Source organism: Electrophorus electricus, chromosome 6 (assembly GCF_013358815.1).
Source record: "Electrophorus electricus isolate fEleEle1 chromosome 6, fEleEle1.pri, whole genome shotgun sequence".
Lineage (NCBI taxonomy): Eukaryota > Metazoa > Chordata > Actinopteri > Gymnotiformes > Gymnotidae > Electrophorus > Electrophorus electricus.
Window position 1 is genome coordinate 10,370,196 of NC_049540.1, and position 17,951 is coordinate 10,388,146.

A 17,951-nucleotide genomic window follows, 5' to 3' on the forward strand; every position below is an offset into this window, starting at 1 on the left:
GGCACAGGAACATTTTCAGATTCTTTGTTTACATCCTCATCCAGATATGAAAATGTTTCCATTTTGTGGTAAGCTTGGACTACGCGACCAGTTTGGACAGGTTTTTCACCGATGTGTTTAGTGAACTAGTCACACACACCCACAGCAAAAATCTCAATGATTTCTTGATCTGGCTATGCTACATAATGCCAAGAGAAAATATTTATTTTGTTATTGACATTGTAATTTAGCTTTACATTAGGTAGGTGTAAAAGAAGCTTGCAGTGAACACCTGAGTTGAACCTACATGTCAAGAATGTCAGTGCTTTTGCTCAATAATTTACATACTAACTAACTCCTGTTAATCTCCCTGGCTCAGAAACTCTTTTCCCTAGAATACCTAGATATGTAAATATTTAGGTGACAGCTTTGAGCATTTTTAAACCAACCTCTGCATATGTAAAACTTTGTGACAAACACAAACATCCTATTTTTCTGTAGGACTGCATTAAGCAAGGACCCTTGGGGCCATTCCTTCTAACAAATCCTGAAAAACTACTTCATATTCATACATGTGTCGGTCAGGTCTTCTCCTCAATCATATAAGCCAGTATAACCCACAATCCAAGCTAGATGTTACAGAATCAAATGGCCATTGTTCTATAAAGGGAACAAAGCAATATTATTTACACACAATTTTAAAAGTAAATGGTTATGTTTTGTTCACAGTCTCATCTAACTATACTATACTCACTATGATCTGCAAAAATATTGTTTAATATTTGGTGTCCATGAACTCCCACTCATTGGTCTTTTCAGAGCTGCTTAATTTATGCAAAGCAGATACACTTCATTTTAACAGAGCAGTGGTTGTCATTTAGCTTCAGATCCCATCCAAAATGTCCACAATCCTCTCCTTCTCCAAGACCGTGCTCCTTCCAGTCATCTGGCTGGCCAGGGCTCCAATGACTGCAAGAGACACAAACCACTCAGTATATTGTATGCTACTTAACACACCATTACATACAGATGTATCACACACACAGACACACACCCTTTATGTATTAAAACAGTCAAAGCTTGAGAGAAAGGTAGCGCTAACATTTTGTGTATTTGACAGATCAGATAATGCTCACTCAGTTTGGGAAACCAAGCCCACCAGTTTCCCATTGCTCTACTCTGACAGAGTCTGTTATTTCATTCATGTATTGTATTTACATAGCTTTGTGCTTGGCTCAGCAATAGCAGAGTAACTTAACATTGCCAGACCTAGAAAGCTGTTAACAAAAAAAAAACCCTCACGGTTCAATGACAGGGAAAGTTGTTCCATCATCCCATCTCCACTGGCCTGTGATTTCATCTGTGAGACCCACCCAGTAATTCTGCATCATAGTTTTTCCACTTACAAATTCCTAAAGATACAAGGCAGAGAGCATGAGAAAGGTTGACAGAGCACAAAGAACAAACAATTAGAGACAGTGAGACAAGGCAATTGATACAGTATTTATAGATACTAAGTAAAGAGTAGGAGTGTGTGCGCTTGGATGTGCATGTTAAAGTGTGTGTGTGACTCACCCATTCCTCCTCCGTTTCCAGTTTGACCAGCATGGCTTTCTGGCTCCTGCAGTAATCTCGTGCCTGGTGCCAATTCAGGGTGTCACGGGAGAACAGGTAGCACCGGGAGTGATATGATCCCCATGCAGCACAGTCTAGCTGTAAGCCTGACTGGATGAGTGAGAAAGAAACAGAGAGGTGAGGCTTGTGCTGCCAGTCATAGCAGTCTCCCAACGTTGCATGGCACGTCTCAGTGTAGCACTCGCTGTGGGAGTTGTTGTTACCTGCTGTGCTACCTTTGCTCTCCAGTTTAGACTTCACATCGTTCAGAGCAGCAATCATTCCCTGAACTGTGGAAAAAAAAGAAACACACTTCCATGTTTTACAGTCTTCATAGTGTACTGTGGCTTGAAATTAGTGTTTATGGGTCGTCTCACAAACTGTCTGTGGCCTTTAGACCCAATAAGAACAGTCTTGCTCTCATCTGTCCATAGAATGTTGCACCACTTCTCTTTAGGCCAGTCAATGTGTTCTTTGGAAAACTGTAACCTTTTCAACACATCTTTTTCCCCCCCCCAACAGTACTTTATGAGGGTTTCTTGCAAATAGTTTGGCTTCACAGAGGCATCTTCTGATTGTTGCAGTACTCACAGGTAACTGAAGATCTTCTTTGATTTCCCTGGAGCTAGTCATTGGATTCTTCTTTGGCATTGTTGTTATTCTATGATCTACGCAGATGGTAGTATTTCTTTTGCTACTATGCATTTTGGCTTTTGTTTGCCATTTTAAAGCATTTGAGATCATTTTAGGTGAGCAGCCAATTATTTTCTGCATGTCTTTATACGTTTTCTCCTCTCCAATCAACTTCTTGATCAAAGTTCTTTCTCCTTCGGTACAATGTCTGGAACGACCCAGTTTACTCACTGAGCAAGGGCTAAAACCAGCAGGTGCAACATTAGCTGCCCTCCTTCTTTAAATAAGGGCCTTCTTTAAATAATTGACACTTGTTTCTTCAAAGAATGAATGACCTCACTAATTGAACTCCACACTGCTATTAATTTGAACACACCCCTTTCATTACATCCAATTAGCAGCATGCATGTCACGACTTGATTCTGTTGGTTGCCCATTACTCGGCTACATCTAGTCATGAATTTTTTCCCCATGTTGTATTATCTTTTCTGCCAAAATCAGTAATTAAATACATTAGTGATGTTACTATAAACATGATAAGCATAAATATCTAATGTGAATAATCCTCTCTTTAGCTAATGGACCTCAATAAATGAATGAAATATACTTAATATTTTGGGGGGTAAAGAAACAAATATGTCCCAAATCAGAACTGCAATAAAAGTTATAGAAAGTTGTAAAGAAGTGGGCGGTGACACAGAGGTGGGATCCATACACAGAGGAACTTTACTGACACACAAGGTAAAGACGGCCAGAGGCAGCATGCAGAAACCCAGGCAGGCAAGTAGAAACTCAAATATCCATCCAACGTAAACAGATGGAGGGTCATACACAGTTGGAGCTCGAGAAACCAACGGTTTGGTATGCAGACTTGAGTGGACTGGCAATACGTCACGATGTTTGGATGCTCACATGGGTCTGACACAGCGGACTAATGGGAGGATGGAAACAGTTGAGTATGTTTAGTGACCATAGGAATGTTCTGAACTCAGGAGACAAGGACCTCTGGTGGTCAGTGGCAGGATTTACTGGTTCATCTCTGACAAAAATACAGGTTATGTGGTGAGGGGGAAAAATTGGCCTGCTTGACTGAGCATAGCTAGGGTCTCTGCCCCAGGGCCCTGCGTTAAGGTCCACTGGTGAAGCAGGTGGAAGAGGTGGTGGTTTGAACAAGCTGTTGTAGAAAAAGCTCCTACCTGCTGACTGATTCATGCTCTGCAACTCAGACTTCACATCACTTAGAACAGTCATCATGCCTTCATCTGAATATGGGAAAGGATGAACACAGATCAGGCTAACAGCAAGAAAAACCAGTTCAACTCTAAGCAGTTGACCCACTCTGTTATCTAAACTGCACTCAGAAAGTGACCTTGTAAAATTTCTTGCATCTGAAATTTTTATTTTACAACTGTTGTTGTCTATCCAGCCGTAGATGTTTTGTGTTTAATTTGTTTTTCCATACATCATATTCTGTAACCCAGTTGCTTACAGTCCTGCACCATGTATATGCTGTTTCTTGCATTTATGCTCTCTAGTCTGACAGTTTTAACGTGGACCATTCCTCACCATTGCTCTTTATCCGAGACGCCAGAGTTTCGAGAGAAGTAGTCAGATTCAACACATAACTTTCCACCTTCCCATTCTGATACCCTTCAGTAAGAGATACTCAAAGTCAGCAAGATTCCATGAGTACATACACAGATATGAAAATGTACATATATTACATATATATAATACATACATATAATATACATATATTGTACATACATTGTTAATATATTTTGTACATACATAGAATATATAGATTTCTCTTTGCATATATATATATATATTTCACATATAGAGAATATCTATATTTCTCTATGCACCCCTGTTTTCTTTTCCTCAGTTTGGACAGAGCACTCTCAACCATTTCACTGCGAGTTATACTGTGTATGACTATGTATGTGACAAATAAACCAAACTTGAACTTGAAATGACCAAATAACTAACATATGTTTTGTTGTTTTTTTTAATGTTTCCTTTTATGGATTTTCTTATAATCTTTTGAATGTTTTGAATTTAGGTTTTAAATTAAGCATTCAGCTTGTGATTAATATCATACTGTCCATATCCAATGTAAACAGATGGGTTCATGTGGAAATCTGATGATGCGAGCGAAACCTGTGTCTCACCCGTGGCCTCTGTTAGTTGATTCTTTAGTTGAGATGTAAAAGAAGCCAAAGATGAATTCAGATTAGCCAGTGAACTATCAACATCAGTCAGTTTCTTATCCTGATGTACAACTGCAAACAAAAGTCAGAAAACCTTCACACAAACATTGAGAATAAAACTGAAATTACACTGAAATGTATAATATGTAATAGGAGACTTAAAGTACATACACCACAGCTATTTAATGTTTTTCTTTAATGTTTCTTAACAAAAATGTTTACTGACTGGTATTCTGTAGTTTGGTTGCTAGTTCTGACACCTTTCCATGATGTTCTCCATCCATTGTCCATGTCTATTTTGCTGTATCCTACTGAGCACTCCTCCATTATCCACTGGGATCGTGGACTATAACTAATCCACACAGCAACGTGATACCTGCTGGATGATGAGGAATGTTGGATTCCGCACAAGCTCCTTCAGAAGTGTCATAATATCCTGATGCAGAGCTGTTTTGTCAGAACAGCATGGTAAGCACTTTCATGTGAGCTGGTTGATTCCTCAGTGAAATGACTGTACACTGACATTTCTGGAAGTATCATTAACACAAATACCTCGGCTAGTGGATAAAGGACATGGACTGTATGTATTGTCACATTAAACCAAGAAAATATTTTGTCACATTAAAAGAACAAAAGGGGTTTGCTTAATTTTGATTTTATTAATCACAATTGACTTGGGGCATATCTCGTTTTTTTAGAACTGGGGCTCAAGCCCCAAATGGTTAAAACCTAACCATGAAATGGTTTTTCTAGAACGACCAGATGAGCTTCTCAAGTTACAGTTGCATCTGTGGCAATTAAGCACAGAAAAACAAACATTTATCTTTGAATTAGTTGGAAAAGCATTTTTCAGTAGCATTACCTAAGGTGAGCGGAAGAGCAGTGGAAAGGGCTAACATTATAACATGGAGCCAAGGCTGAGAGCAAACAGCATCCTAACAGTATCAGTTTACGTGTTCACATTCAAGCATGTCAGTTTATAACCTTGTCGTTTATCTTCTACCTTCATGCTTAGTGAGGAGGGGTCTATGGAAGGGTGCCCACGCCTTGCAGATACTGTAGCGTAACTTTTAAAGTGTCGGCTAAACCGCACTGTTTAAAAAAACTGATAAAAAAGAAATAATTCTGTGCTTAATGATGGAAGGCCCACTCCTAACATCCCTGACTTTATTGCTTGTACATTTGACTTTTTCCCTTAATTACTGCACAATACACACCATTTCACTGGCCCTTGTTCCCATGTAACAATTGATGTAAACTGAAGGTCCATTTACGTCAGGTTAGTGTGTTATATCTTCACTTAAAATTAAATATATGAGCTGTCATTAAATCAGATGAAATTTAGGGAAGCCATTGGAACACACCGTCTTTAGAAACAGGAGCTTGTATTGGTTGTAATGTTAAGAGAAGAAACACGAGTTTGTGGACTTAATTGCAGGGGGCAAACGCAGAACCAGCATATCTTAAGCAGCATATTAATTTACACATGTAAACAATTTAAAAAGGCAAAAACAACCAAAACCTACAAAATGTTCTCCCTTTAAATTTCAGTTACCAAGAGGCCCAAGCTCAACATAACTGGCACACAATAATAACTGGTAATTTATTCATCCGTGATTCACAACAGCTTTTTTGGACTGGTCTATTCTGGACTACAGTAATGTCATTGTCCCTTTTGTATTCTAAAATGCTCATTTGAAGTTAACCAAGAAATGCAGGGGAAATAAAAAACCTGTTACTTAGAAATGGGAAGTTAACCATCTTAAATTCTGTTCAATTGTTCATGTTATGGAATCAAATTTTGTTCAGAGACCACAATTTAAACACCAAATTTATGGACTATGCACTATATTGTTTTCTATACTTTAAATATTACTGTTTAGTACCTGGTTTTATCTACGGAAGCAACATTTCAAATTGAACACTATTTAAAATGATTCTCAAGCAACACCCGACATTCGTTCCACAAGTTTTTCAGCAGTTCTAGTGAATCATCCAGGTTATACAGGTACACTACATTTTGGAGTTCCAAATGTGAACACACTACATGATGCCAGAAGCACAGTACTTCAGGGACAGACAAGGAGACCTGCACTTCTGTGCTAGAACAAAAAGAATCATCTTATCCTGACTTGCTGAGTTATTGTATCAACTAAGCAAAAGAAAGATTTCAGTCTGGTCAACTATGGGTGACCAGAGTGCACTTTGAACCTGCGCTCATACAATAATGACTGAATCTGAGTAGAATAGGGAAGTAAATTTGCAACTAAAACTTTTCCAGAAAAGGCCTAAAAGTGCATAAAGAATGAAAGCAGGAAAACTGAGCTGAGGTTTTCCACATTAGTTTATTGGAGAACAATGCAAAGGCTAAAGGTACAGGAGTACAAGTCTGCTCTGGAGCACTGTACACTCCTTCCCCTTAAAAGGGGTGGGGGGTGCTGTTCAGTTTAGGACCAATACGCATCAGTACTGAACCTGAGGAAACAGCTGGGGTGGGGGTGCTCACAAAAAAGATGGAGGAATGAGTGATCAAAGAAAACAATAACAAAATGTTTAAAACGAGAGGTCATAAAATGAGCAAATAAAAGGGATCCTCTAAAAGAAATCCACATCATCAGGGGCATCTAGATCACGGTACTCAATAATGTTGCGAGGGTCCCCACGCATCATCCTGAAACAAAGACGTAAACCAGCCAAGCATAAGTAACACACTTTTTTCTCCCTAGTGTTTAAAGTGAGCTGAAGCCCAGTTCTCTCCCACTGCAGAGGGGCAGACTTTACCGGCTGTTCCTGGGTTTGCCAGGGTAGCCACCCTGTCCACGGAAGTTGTCATAGTTACCCCTGCCGCCACCCCCGTACTGGTTGGGCGGGTAAGGAGGACCACCACCTATGAGAAACAAAACACTTACACTTTCAACACAACAATATTACTGGATCAACGCACTTAAGAAAAAAAGTTTGATACATGACAATCGTTCTACACACACACACACACACACACACACCTCCATAACCCATAACTGGAGGCCTGGGCTGTCCAAAGCCCATGAGACCCTGAGGAGCCTGGGGTGGGAATGGGGGACCACCAGGAGACAGGACTCCTAGACAGAGTGAGATAGTAACTCAGTAACCCATTAACCATGTTGCTCTCCTTTCACTGGATATCTCTCCAAGTGACATTTTTTTGTACAGATTGAGCCGTGTCATCTTGTTGCTAGCGTGCATGCCCATTAAGAAGAGTGACAGGTGCCTTACCCTGCCCAGGGCCTGGAGGGGGTGGCGGTTTCATCTCTGGGAGAGAGGGTCTTTTAGCATCCATCAGAAAGTTGTTGAAGAACTCCACCTCCTTCTTCACTTCCTCAATCTTATCTCCATGTTTGTTCAAAATGTGCTTCCTCACAAACTCTGGACCCTGGATCAAATTTTATAATTAATAAATGATATCTAAAAATCAGAGGAAGACACGAGTTCAAACTGTGAAGGCAATTCTGAACTATAAAATGCTGGTCATAATTCATCCAGCTTCTTTATGACAGATCAAAAATAAACGCCCCCAAGAAATTGTCAGATCTTTTGATGAACTTCCTTTTCTCTCAGAAAATATGCGCACGCGCACGCACCTTAAACTTTTTGCCACTGAGCGGACACAACCACTTGTCTTTGCCCAGCTCCTGCGTGTTGGCCGACACAAACTTCTCCACTTCTTGTTCTGGATCCTTCCGGCCCATTTTGACCGCCTCATCCTCGGACAGCGTTTCCTTCACGCTGAATAAGGGGCCTAACTTCTCCTCGAATGTCTTCTCCCAGTCAGACACTGAGTAGCACAGGCACAGACTGTCAGGGATGCCCAACTGATATAGAAATCTTATCTCTCATCCTTACAGACTGTGAGCAAGTGTGGATTGCGGTTACCAGGCTCCACTGTGTGTGTGTGTGTGTGTGTGTGTGTGTGTGTGTGTGTCCTCACCCTCTCGGTGTGTGATGCGGTTGGGAGGGATAGGCCCGCGCACATGGATGATTCCACAGCGGTTGGGCATCTCGTCCTCACTTGGGTACTCGCACGTGTTGTAATAGTCAATGGAGTGCACGATACGCAAGTAGAACAGAAGACGGTCCAACACCTGTAGTGTGCACATACATGCACGCACACAGCCCACCCAAGAGTAAACAGATTTCAGTTCGACTACTTCAGACTGCTGTAGCTCTGTACTGCCCTCTAATGAACTACAACTGCAAGATCTTGCCTTAACCAGCTTGTCATCCCTTTCCACGGTGATCTCAGTAGGATTTCCTTCTTTATTTCCCTCCTCTGAGTCAGCTCCGCCCACACTGCCCAGAAGCTCCTCCTCCTCCGCACTTACTTCTTCAATGAGGTAATCTGTGATGTTCTTCAGAATGGGGTTCTGAGTTGGGAGCTGAATGAACACAAATTCTTAAGGATGTCATTTAGATCAGGAACATAGAAAAAAATTGAACCAAATGACCATTGATATTGAATCAGGCATCGACTCATAATAATGAAACCACTCTGTGATAAAGCAGAGACACAGCACAGCCACACGCTGTCGTGTTTGTAGCATATGGAACGTGGTTACCTCTATGACCTGCAGCTCCGCGCGTGGCCGGTGACTCCATAGCTTCTCACGCTCATCCATAGCATGGATTAGCTTCGCCGCCAGCTTGATGTCATTCCGCAGGACCTGTTTGTGCTGGGTGATTCCATTAATGTTCCGCACCCGCCGTGCCAAATCCCGATTCACAACCGGAGCCAGCTCACAGTCCCGCAGCTGGGGAGAGAGGGAGGGGTAAAGATGAAGTGAGTATTCTATAACCTACAAAACAGAAACTTATCCAATAATTAATTTATAAAACTCTACATGACAAAACTTAAATGCTGTGGGAAGACTGAAGGGTTATTAAGGGAGCTCTCACGTACAAGTTTGCTTGCCTGCTATGAAATGAAGAGATAGACCAAATAGAAAATAAACTAAAAGTAACTGATTCAGTCCCACACTGCACTAATTGAAGTGTAGCAGAAAGAAGCACTTGCTGAAGGGTGTGGGGGTTAGAGACACAGCTGAAAACATACCAGCAAGCCTTTCATTCGCTGGTCACCAACCACTCTCAGATGTCCTCACTATACTGTTGTCCCTCCCCCAATTTCATCACTTACACATTTCAAAATCTGACTGTTTTGGGAGGCTAGTGTGTTCTATGTAGTACCATACAAACTACAAGTCATTTAAAAAATAATTTTTTTTTAAAAAGTAGCTAGCTAAGATACTAACTTTAGCTATATTCAGAAGACAAATCCACCTGTCTACATTCAAAGATAAACTACTTTTGCTATGTAGCCTAACCACTGAAGCTATATGCAAGACTGAGGTCATCTGCTTATTAATCTACAAATAACAAAAGAAGCTGCATGACCCAAGACCTGAACGTGTAGTTAAATGAATGACTGCTGTTTTAAGTGATGCTACTGTCAAAATGCGGTTCCTAAAGCCCGTCATCAGGGAGTATCGTAGTCTACTACTGAGGCATTCCAGCGTCATACTCTGGCACCTGTCTGCTGATTAGCCTTCTTGAGATCCCCAATATACAATGCTACTGCTTTACTTCTTACAGTGTTAAACCACATTCTCACATTGCAAATTAACTGCAGAGTTCAGCTAGCAGCCCAAGACCCCCCCCCCCCCCCCAACACATTCTTGGGCTGGTCCACTCCTGACTGCGACTGCTGAGTTCACACCTGTGCGAGGAAACCGCCCAAGAGTTTAATTCAAACTAAATACTGTTGTGTGGAAGTGACACAAGCCTTCTTTATAAGAAGGTTCTAGAACATACCCGGATGTTCTGCAGATTCCAGCAGATCTCCTTGATGTTCACCCCTCGGTCAAAGGTTACCCAACAGCGTCTAAAGAACCTGGCAGGAAGAAAGATTAAAAGAAAGGACTGAAAACTGAAAAAACAAAGAAATCTGGCTCACCACAGACATGCAACATTATCCCGTAAAATACCTTTGTGCATGCATGTTCATGTGCGTTTGTGCGCGAATTACCTTCGCTCAGGTTGTGGTTCAGACAGACAAACACGCATGAATCCAGGATAACGGCGACACAGCTGTGGAGGACAATGTTACACCACCAAACAAGTATTTACAACCGTGGTCTTTTAAGAAGTGTGCATTGGCATGTGTATTTGTGTGCATGTGCAGACAGCTGTAAAAATAAAAGGAGCTGTGTGCACACATGCATGCCCTTACAGCAATGATTTCTGCTTTAGAGATAGAGGGTGCTATACTCCTCATAAACAGAGAGCAGGTCTTGTGGAGCGGCCGAGGTCTCGGAGGCTGGTCTTCCTTCGCTTTCTTCTCCTCCTTTTCCTTCTCCCTCTCTTTCTGTTTCTCCTCTTTTCGTGCCTTTGCGTCAGCTACATGGAAATAAAAAAAGGCATTTTCAGTATTAAAGTAGTCTGTAACGTTTATACCGAGTGTGCTTGGGACAACTCTTGGGAGCCATTGGTTCATTTAACCAAGTTAAATTCTCTTTTTTTGCATGGTATTCCAGGCAAACTAATGTGCTTGTAAAATACCATAATTAGAATGTATATCCAACATGTAATGCCATTAATTTTGAATTGGCTAGAAGCTCCCCCCCCCATTGTTTTTTACATGGAGAAGAGTATTGGGACACATCTTATTTCAGGCGTTTCATTCAGTCCCAAAGCGGAAATGTTTAGGAACCTCGGCGTCAGACCACAATGTTACAGAGCAGGGTCACACAGCTTAGGTGTAAAAGTCTCCAATGCTCTGCTGACTCAATAACTACCAAATTCCAAACCTCTTCTGGCATCAGCAGCACTAAAACTGCACCATGGCTTCATGGCCTGGGTTTCCATGGCCGAGCAGCTGCATGCAAGCCTTATAAATCACCAAGCACAAGGCCAAGAGCTGGACAGAGTAAACACGTCACTGGACTCTGGAAACATGGTCTGTATAGTGACAGATCACGCTTCTCTATCTGGCAGTCTGATGGAGGGGTCTGGGGTTGGAGAATGCCAGGAGAATGTTACCTGACTGACTGCACTGTGACAGCTGTAAAGTTTGGTGGAGGTTGGCCTCCCCTTAGATCCAGTGAAGGGAAATGTTAATGCTTCAGCATACCAAGACATTTTGAACAAAGGTATGCATGCAACATGTGGGAACATTTTGGAGAAGGTCCTTTTCTGTTCCAGCACGATTCAGCCCGAGTGCATAAAGCAAGGTCCATAAAGGCACAGTTGGGTTTAGGGGGAAGAAGTTGACTGGCCCATGCAGGGCCCTGAGCTCAACGACATTAGGGATGAACTAGAACAGAGACTATGAGGCAATGCTCAACACACACACACACACACACCTAGTAGAAAGAAAAGGAAATGGAAGACTAATTCCATATTAATGCCTATGGATTTAGAATAGAATTCCATAAAAGCTCCTGTTAGTGTCAACACTTTTGTCCTTAACAACCTAGCTGAACCTCTTGATCGCTGACCCATCGCACCAACCTTCACCCTCCTCCTCTTCTTCCTTGTCCTCGCCCTCTTCACGTTCCCGCTCCCTCTCTGCTGGTTTCTCTGAGCAGTGGGAGTCGGAGTCCGAGTCGGAGTCCGAGTCACTTTCTGACGCGCTGGCTTCATCTTCGCTGTCCCCACTGCGTTTCCTCTTCCTCTTCTTACTCAGCTACAGAGAGAGGGGAAAATAGAAGAGACACATTAGCTTTCTTGGTTGAAGTATTAATAAATTAATTATGAAGTTTGTGTGCAAATTCAGTACACTACAGCAATCTCACACCGCCATACCTTCTTGGGCTCGGCAATCTCCCCAGCTGGAGGCTCTTTGTCAGGCTTGTCACCTGCTTCACTGCCTGCTGCAGCAGCACCCGCTTCCTTCACCCCAGCATCTCCAGGCCCACTCTGCTCTCATACACACACCCACACACCCACACAGGCACGCAAGTTGGACAAAGGGACAGGACATGGGTTATGACAAACTTATCTTTCAACCAACCATCATTGTAGACATGTTCAATCATATACAGGCCTCTACGCCCTAGTACCCTGCAGAACCCTGCTCCTCCCTCACACTGCTGTAGCAAGCAAAAAACAAATTTTCAAAGGGCAACCTCAAACAGGGCAAAAAAAGGCCGGGGAGAACAGGACACTCCCTCAGCCAGGCCTTGACGCTCAGGCCTCGATCACACACCTCTTTGTCTGCCTTCTCCGTGGAGGGCTTGCGGTCACTCTCCACGGGCCTGTTCTCGTCTCTTTTTGGTGGTTCGGACAATGGTTTCTCTCTCTCCTCGTCTTCTTCCACTGGCTGCTCCAGGATACGCAGGTCATTCTCCATCCCTCCTTCCATCTTTATCACCGCTGAACAAGAAAAACTAAGTCTTCATCTCAAAATTATATTATACTGTAAATTACCAATGCAATACTTCCACTGCTTAAGTATGTGCTCTTTTTCTTAATAAAAGTCACTCAAAGAAAAACAGCCAGATGTGGTTGTGATCCATCCAGATATAATGCCCGCATCCCCCAAACCGGACAAGTCAGTGAGACCTGTAATAGCATCAGCACCTCGTCAACCCTGACATCCATGTGACTGTACTTTTTATAAACGGGACTGACAGACTGCATTCATTCATTTTACTTCTTACTTACATTTTGGGGAGATGTATTTAGGGTCATACTGTATATTTGAAGTCAATAAGGGCCTTAAATATAGACTATGGTAAATAAAAGTGTACTAAGAGGATTTTGATGCTTTTTAGGGTTTAAAGTTTTCACTGCTCTGAGGCAGATGGAGGGTCACAGGCGGCAACATCCTGTCCCCTCACCTGCGTCGAGGATCTTAATGATCTGTGGAGCACGGTCAATGTCCATGGAGACGGAGTCGAACCAGCTGTTCTCCAGGAGGTACATGAAGACGCTCAACCGGTTCTGCAGGGCGGCATGAGCGTCTGCTTTCCGCTTCCCTGCCTCATCAGGGTGGTATTTAGAGCGAAACCTAGAGAGGCAGAAAGAGAGAAAGGGAAGGGGGGTAGGAAGAAAGAAGGCAGGGTAAAAGGAGGAGAGGAGGAGCAGAAAGGATGAAGGCACAAAGAGGAGACGGGGTAGGGGTAATGGGAAAAGCAGATCAGTGCTGAGAGAAACTATTCCTTTTCCCTACCTAGATGAACATTTCCATGATCAAATGTTTTCCCTCATTCATTGTATAATGTCTTATTTCATAAGGCTACTGAGTATTCTGATTGTCCTGGCACAAGAACTCCAGAAAAAAAGAAAAATAATAACTTAAATATTTATTCAGTTCTCACATTATACTTACACCTGCCCCACTACCTGCTAGCAGACACCATCTACAGGTAAAAGTAAAAAAATAAATAAAGATCTGTATGTGTACATGCAATATTGTAGTTGGGTCTACTTTTAAATTTTCATCCTGGGTGCTAGCAATATTCCCAATTACAGCTTGCCTAAAGTTTGTCTTATGCATTCACCATAATCACTGTTTCTCTCACCACATTTTTAAAGATAAAAAAGAAAAAATATTTATAAATTATTCAAGAGACATGTGATGTTAGCAGTTGGCTAAAGCATTTTTGTATGAACTAAATTTACCTGCAGTACTCCCAGTATTACCACACATACAGACAGAGAGGTCTCCTCGGGTGTGTGTGCACGCGCATGTGCAAAACGCACCATTTCTGCACGCTTGGCATTTCAATTAGATCCGCATACCAAAAATGATTTAAGAGAAAAAGCAAAAACAAAAACAAAAAAAGGGGGAAGAAAAAGGCATCAGACACTAAAGAAAAGTATCGCCTCTTCCCCCGTGAGCGCGCTCAGATGGGTTTGGATTTGTGCTCGGTTCCACTGTCTAGCTAGGAGCCCTGGGAACTTGTATTCTAAAAGCACCTGCATTGTGCGCAGTGCAAGCCCTGACTAGCTACCAGTGCATCCTGGGAAGGGTCCGAGAGTTTCACTCGTCTTCCAAAACCTTGCCGTAAAAGGAGGGAAGAAGCATTTTGGTTTGTTAATTCAAAAAGAAAAAAGACAAAATAAACAAAATCAGCTAAAAGAAAAAAAAAATTAAAATCAATGACACCTTTTAAAACCTGTGGAGAAAAATGTTCACAGTGAAAAGAGGACAGAAGTTACAGACTAGAGCTTAAGGTGAGATTTAGCACAGAGGCGTTGGCATAATTTATGGACTAGCACCAGTAATGACAACAGGATCCAAACAGCCTGGTATATTCCACCCAAGTCTCAAACTTTGACTTCATTTGGCTCCACATTTAGTTTGACAACCTCATTTTCTACATTTCTTTCTCGTATATCCAGTCAGCATGTGCATCAGAAACAACAAAAATATAGGACAGAGAAAATAGCAGCAGCAAGCTTTTGAACTTGCAGCTGCTTTCATAAATGGTGCAGTACTTAAGAGATGGCCAACTGGGTCTATGGACAGCAGCAAGGGGAAAGCATCTGAGTGCCAGGATGGCTTATACCAGGCTGGCTGGTACACAGATATCCTGAACGATGACATTAATACTCGACACCTTTCAATGACACTGCTTCCCATTTACAGATATGATGTTTGTAAGGGGCTGACAAAACAACTGAAAATTCAGTTCTTATAAACTAACATCTTTATCCCTAATAGCCGTTTGCCGCTTTAAAGAATTTCACAAAAGAATTAATGCTTCTAATGAAGCATAAGTAACAGAAATCATTATTATAACTAACTATAAGGGAGAATGTGTGTGTGTATAATATCCACAAATAAGATGATCTGATATTTCCATTATCTAACACACACCAGGTTCATATTGCCTGTTGATTACACCATTACTAAGGTCACTTACTAAATCTCTCAATGATTGCTTTCAGTACATCAGTTGTGGCACAAGGACCAGTTTCCCCGACAGAACGTTCTAAGCACTACACTCGACACATAACTAATCCTAACACTAGGGGGTGAAGGAGAAAAATGTCAAAATGGCATCCGTACCACTCTTCGTCTTTGTGAGCTAGGAAGAAGTCCTGCATTTGCTGCCGCCTGAAGTCAATCTTGTACTCGTTATAGCGCTTGACTGACTCTGTCTCATCTACGGAGTCATCTAGGGAGAGCAGAAACTCTTTGAAGCTCTTCATCACAGGTGGCGGTGGACCCAGCTCCATGTCATGTATGTTGCCTAACCTGGAAGATGGAGTATGCAGAGAGGTGTCAAGATGACATGAGTCAAAGGTCAAAGAGGTCATGACCCAGTAGCAGAGGCTTGCAGCAATGGAGAGATTCCCAACACCCATAAACCCACTTCACCAAAAGATCATTCACGCAGGACCCCTGGAATTGAAATTTCTGTTTAAAAACAGGACTGGACTGTAATCATGTCACTCCAAAATGGAACAATGGCCTGTGTAACAAAAGCCTTTAGAAGATATGCAGTATGCATCCTAATAAAGAACTTGATCTGTATATGATATTTGTTCCTGGTAAAGATAAGTGAAGCAGCTAATCTGCCCAAAACATGCTGTTATCTTGTTTCTCAAGACAGTTAAAACACTAGCAAAAAGCGCAAGCTACCCGCAGGACAGCACCCTCACCTGGCTTGAATGGGAATGCCATGGTGAGGCTGCATCAGGTGCATGTCAGGGTGGCCCCAGGGCTGTGGTGGGGCGTAGCTAGGTCCTCCTCCCCCGCCATATGCCAGGTCATAGCCACCATGGTAGGGGTCTCCACCATGGTCATCCCTACAGGAGGATATAGGAGAAGCGTAAGGAAAATTAGACACCATAAATCAATGAGCAAGGAAGACTGCTACCAATAGGTACATTTTTTAGTCCTGAAATTGCCCACACTCTAGTCCAAATGTCACTTCTTACACAGATTACTCAGTCCATGATGTGCTTTACAGTCAGCCATTGAGCTCAATCTCGCATGTTAAAAAGGGGGAAATCTGAAAAGTGCATGCGATTTCCTGGACTTTGAACGTAAGCGACCAGACTAATGTGTGTAACGTGTTAATGTAATCTGAACCATATTTAAGAATACATTATGTAGAAATCCAGAAATGGTAACATTGAACATGCGAATCTTTGTCCATCATGCACATACCAGTCACGCCTCATGCGTTTGGGTTGGGGGCTCATATCGTGCCGAGGGGGGGAAAACCTCTCTCGTCTTCCTCGCTCATAGTCACGGTACTCGCCGCGGCTCCGCCTCTCCCGGCCTCTGTCCCATTCTCTTGCCGACGGCCGTCAGTTGACGAAAACCATAGCATACAACAAATAAAAACCACGCAGAAACCAGGGAAAAAGCCTTAACTTACACTAGCTCTTGTTATTAAACTTACCTACGTAATAAAATCCAGTGATCATAAGTTAGCTAACTGTGTTTAAACTAGCTATGGGCACTGGCTAATGGTGCAGATACATGTTATACTCTTAAGATGACGAAAACGCGCCCACTTAGCAATCACAAGCAGCCAACCCGTTATACAAATTACTCAGCATTAGCCTTATTTTCCATCTATTCTCTCTTGCTCACCTATCACTCCAATCATCCCTCCGACGATCTTCTCTTTCTCTGGAGCGGTCATAATCGCTTCTTTCTCGGCGAAACTTATCCCTGCGACGGCGGTCGTATTCGTCATCGCTGTCTGCCATTGTATTCAAGCGGTGACACTGCAAGAAACATGAATTTTATTGACACACAAAAACAGCATATTAGAAAATAAGAGCAAGTTAAATCCATTTATCGAGATCCCTATGCAGACATGCAGTACTCTGACAGATAAGTCACTATAAATTTAAAGCTACCAGAAACATTATCAACTGCATGCACTTTTGTGCGTGGACTTCACCTTCGGCCTATTCAGAATGCTAGCTAGTCAAATTAGCTAGCTTGCTAACGTTGTCAGGTGACGGCCAGCGAAAACGAGTTAGCCAAAATAGGTTAACTAGCCAGCCATGCATCATAATTTAGAGGAACGAAAACCTCACAAGAAACCCACCCCAGTTATCTAGCTAGGCAGCTAAATAAATTTAGCTAGACAGTATTAAGGTAGCTAGTTAAATGAAGTTGACTTTACCGTGTACCAAACATCAGTGATGCACGTTAACCTAGCTAGCCTATTATGCAAGCTAAGCTAACATCACACGCGTATGCAAAAGGTGAAACAATTTAAGCAAATACAAATAGCTTAATTTATTGCCACGTGAGATGCTACGCCACCAATCGTAACAGAAAGCCAAAATAAACAATAGTAACCCAAATATTAGAAGTGATACCGATAAATATGTTGTGATATCCCGCCACTCACGGTCTCGGACCCTAACAGGTCTCCCGGACGTCCGCTGTTCCGTGTTACTGAAAAACAGACGCAACTTATCGCGAACGCGCCATCGCGTGTCCGAACGAACGAATTGTCGTGAACTGCTGATTCATTCACAGAAACACACGCAATT

General features: G+C 42.3%; 3 protein-coding genes across 5 annotated transcripts; all 3 read right to left on the minus strand.

Annotated features, from left to right (window-relative positions):
- Window positions 1-719: 719 nt before the first annotated feature.
- asgrl3 (asialoglycoprotein receptor-like 3) lies at window positions 720-1,875 on the minus strand. Its single transcript, XM_035526889.1, has 3 exons — window positions 1,555-1,875; window positions 1,282-1,391; window positions 720-948 (listed from the first exon to the last, which is right to left on the minus strand). The coding sequence occupies exons 1-3, from the start codon at window positions 1,873-1,875 to the stop codon at window positions 810-812; spliced, it is 570 nt and encodes a 189-aa protein (XP_035382782.1). The 3' UTR covers window positions 720-809.
- A 1,199-nt stretch (window positions 1,876-3,074) lies between these two features.
- LOC118241513 lies at window positions 3,075-5,059 on the minus strand. Its single transcript, XM_035526802.1, has 4 exons — window positions 4,666-5,059; window positions 4,401-4,511; window positions 3,793-3,876; window positions 3,075-3,488 (listed from the first exon to the last, which is right to left on the minus strand). The coding sequence occupies exons 1-4, from the start codon at window positions 4,721-4,723 to the stop codon at window positions 3,118-3,120; spliced, it is 624 nt and encodes a 207-aa protein (XP_035382695.1). The 5' UTR covers window positions 4,724-5,059; the 3' UTR covers window positions 3,075-3,117.
- A 1,706-nt stretch (window positions 5,060-6,765) lies between these two features.
- On the minus strand, window positions 6,766-17,908 carry srrt (serrate RNA effector molecule homolog (Arabidopsis)). Of its 3 annotated transcripts, none has more exons than XM_026998586.2 (20): window positions 17,807-17,908; window positions 17,032-17,168; window positions 16,600-16,743; window positions 16,089-16,235; window positions 15,493-15,681; window positions 13,316-13,485; window positions 12,682-12,848; window positions 12,279-12,392; window positions 11,985-12,159; window positions 10,705-10,871; window positions 10,501-10,562; window positions 10,287-10,365; window positions 9,035-9,226; window positions 8,684-8,854; window positions 8,407-8,560; window positions 8,060-8,253; window positions 7,695-7,851; window positions 7,445-7,540; window positions 7,221-7,326; window positions 6,766-7,110 (listed from the first exon to the last, which is right to left on the minus strand). In XM_026998586.2, exons 2-20 carry the CDS (start codon window positions 17,148-17,150, stop codon window positions 7,035-7,037), a joined length of 2,679 nt encoding a protein of 892 aa, XP_026854387.2. In that variant the 5' UTR covers window positions 17,151-17,168; window positions 17,807-17,908; the 3' UTR covers window positions 6,766-7,034. The 3 variants fall into 3 exon arrangements, with proteins under 3 accessions (XP_026854387.2, XP_026854386.2, XP_026854388.2); XM_026998585.2 differs by having other exon boundaries at window positions 17,775-17,866; XM_026998587.2 differs by lacking the exons at window positions 15,493-15,681; window positions 16,089-16,235; window positions 16,600-16,743; window positions 17,032-17,168; window positions 17,807-17,908 and adding an exon at window positions 13,796-14,093.
- Between the last annotated feature and the right edge of the window lie 43 nt (window positions 17,909-17,951).

Coding starts and splice junctions, on each gene's coding strand:
- LOC118241513 (XM_035526802.1), bottom strand. CDS start 4,723: ATGGATGGAGAACATCATGGAAAGGTGTCAGAACTAGCAACCAAACTA. Junction 3,877..4,400: donor TCAACTAACAGAGGCCACGG/GTGAGACACAGG, acceptor CTCTTACTGAAG/GGTATCAGAATGGGAAGGTG. Junction 3,489..3,792: donor GTCTCGGATAAAGAGCAATG/GTGAGGAATGGT, acceptor TCCCATATTCAG/ATGAAGGCATGATGACTGTT.
- asgrl3 (XM_035526889.1), bottom strand. CDS start 1,875: ATGATTGCTGCTCTGAACGATGTGAAGTCTAAACTGGAGAGCAAAGGT. Junction 1,392..1,554: donor TGGAAACGGAGGAGGAATGG/GTGAGTCACACA, acceptor TTGTATCTTTAG/GAATTTGTAAGTGGAAAAAC. Junction 949..1,281: donor ACTTTCCCTGTCATTGAACC/GTGAGGGTTTTT, acceptor TGTCTCTTGCAG/TCATTGGAGCCCTGGCCAGC.
- srrt (XM_026998586.2), bottom strand. CDS start 17,150: ATGGCAGACAGCGATGACGAATACGACCGCCGTCGCAGGGATAAGTTT. Junction 16,236..16,599: donor AAACGCATGAGGCGTGACTG/GTATGTGCATGA, acceptor ATCCTCCTGTAG/GGATGACCATGGTGGAGACC. Junction 12,160..12,278: donor AGATTGCCGAGCCCAAGAAG/GTATGGCGGTGT, acceptor CTCTCTCTGTAG/CTGAGTAAGAAGAGGAAGAG.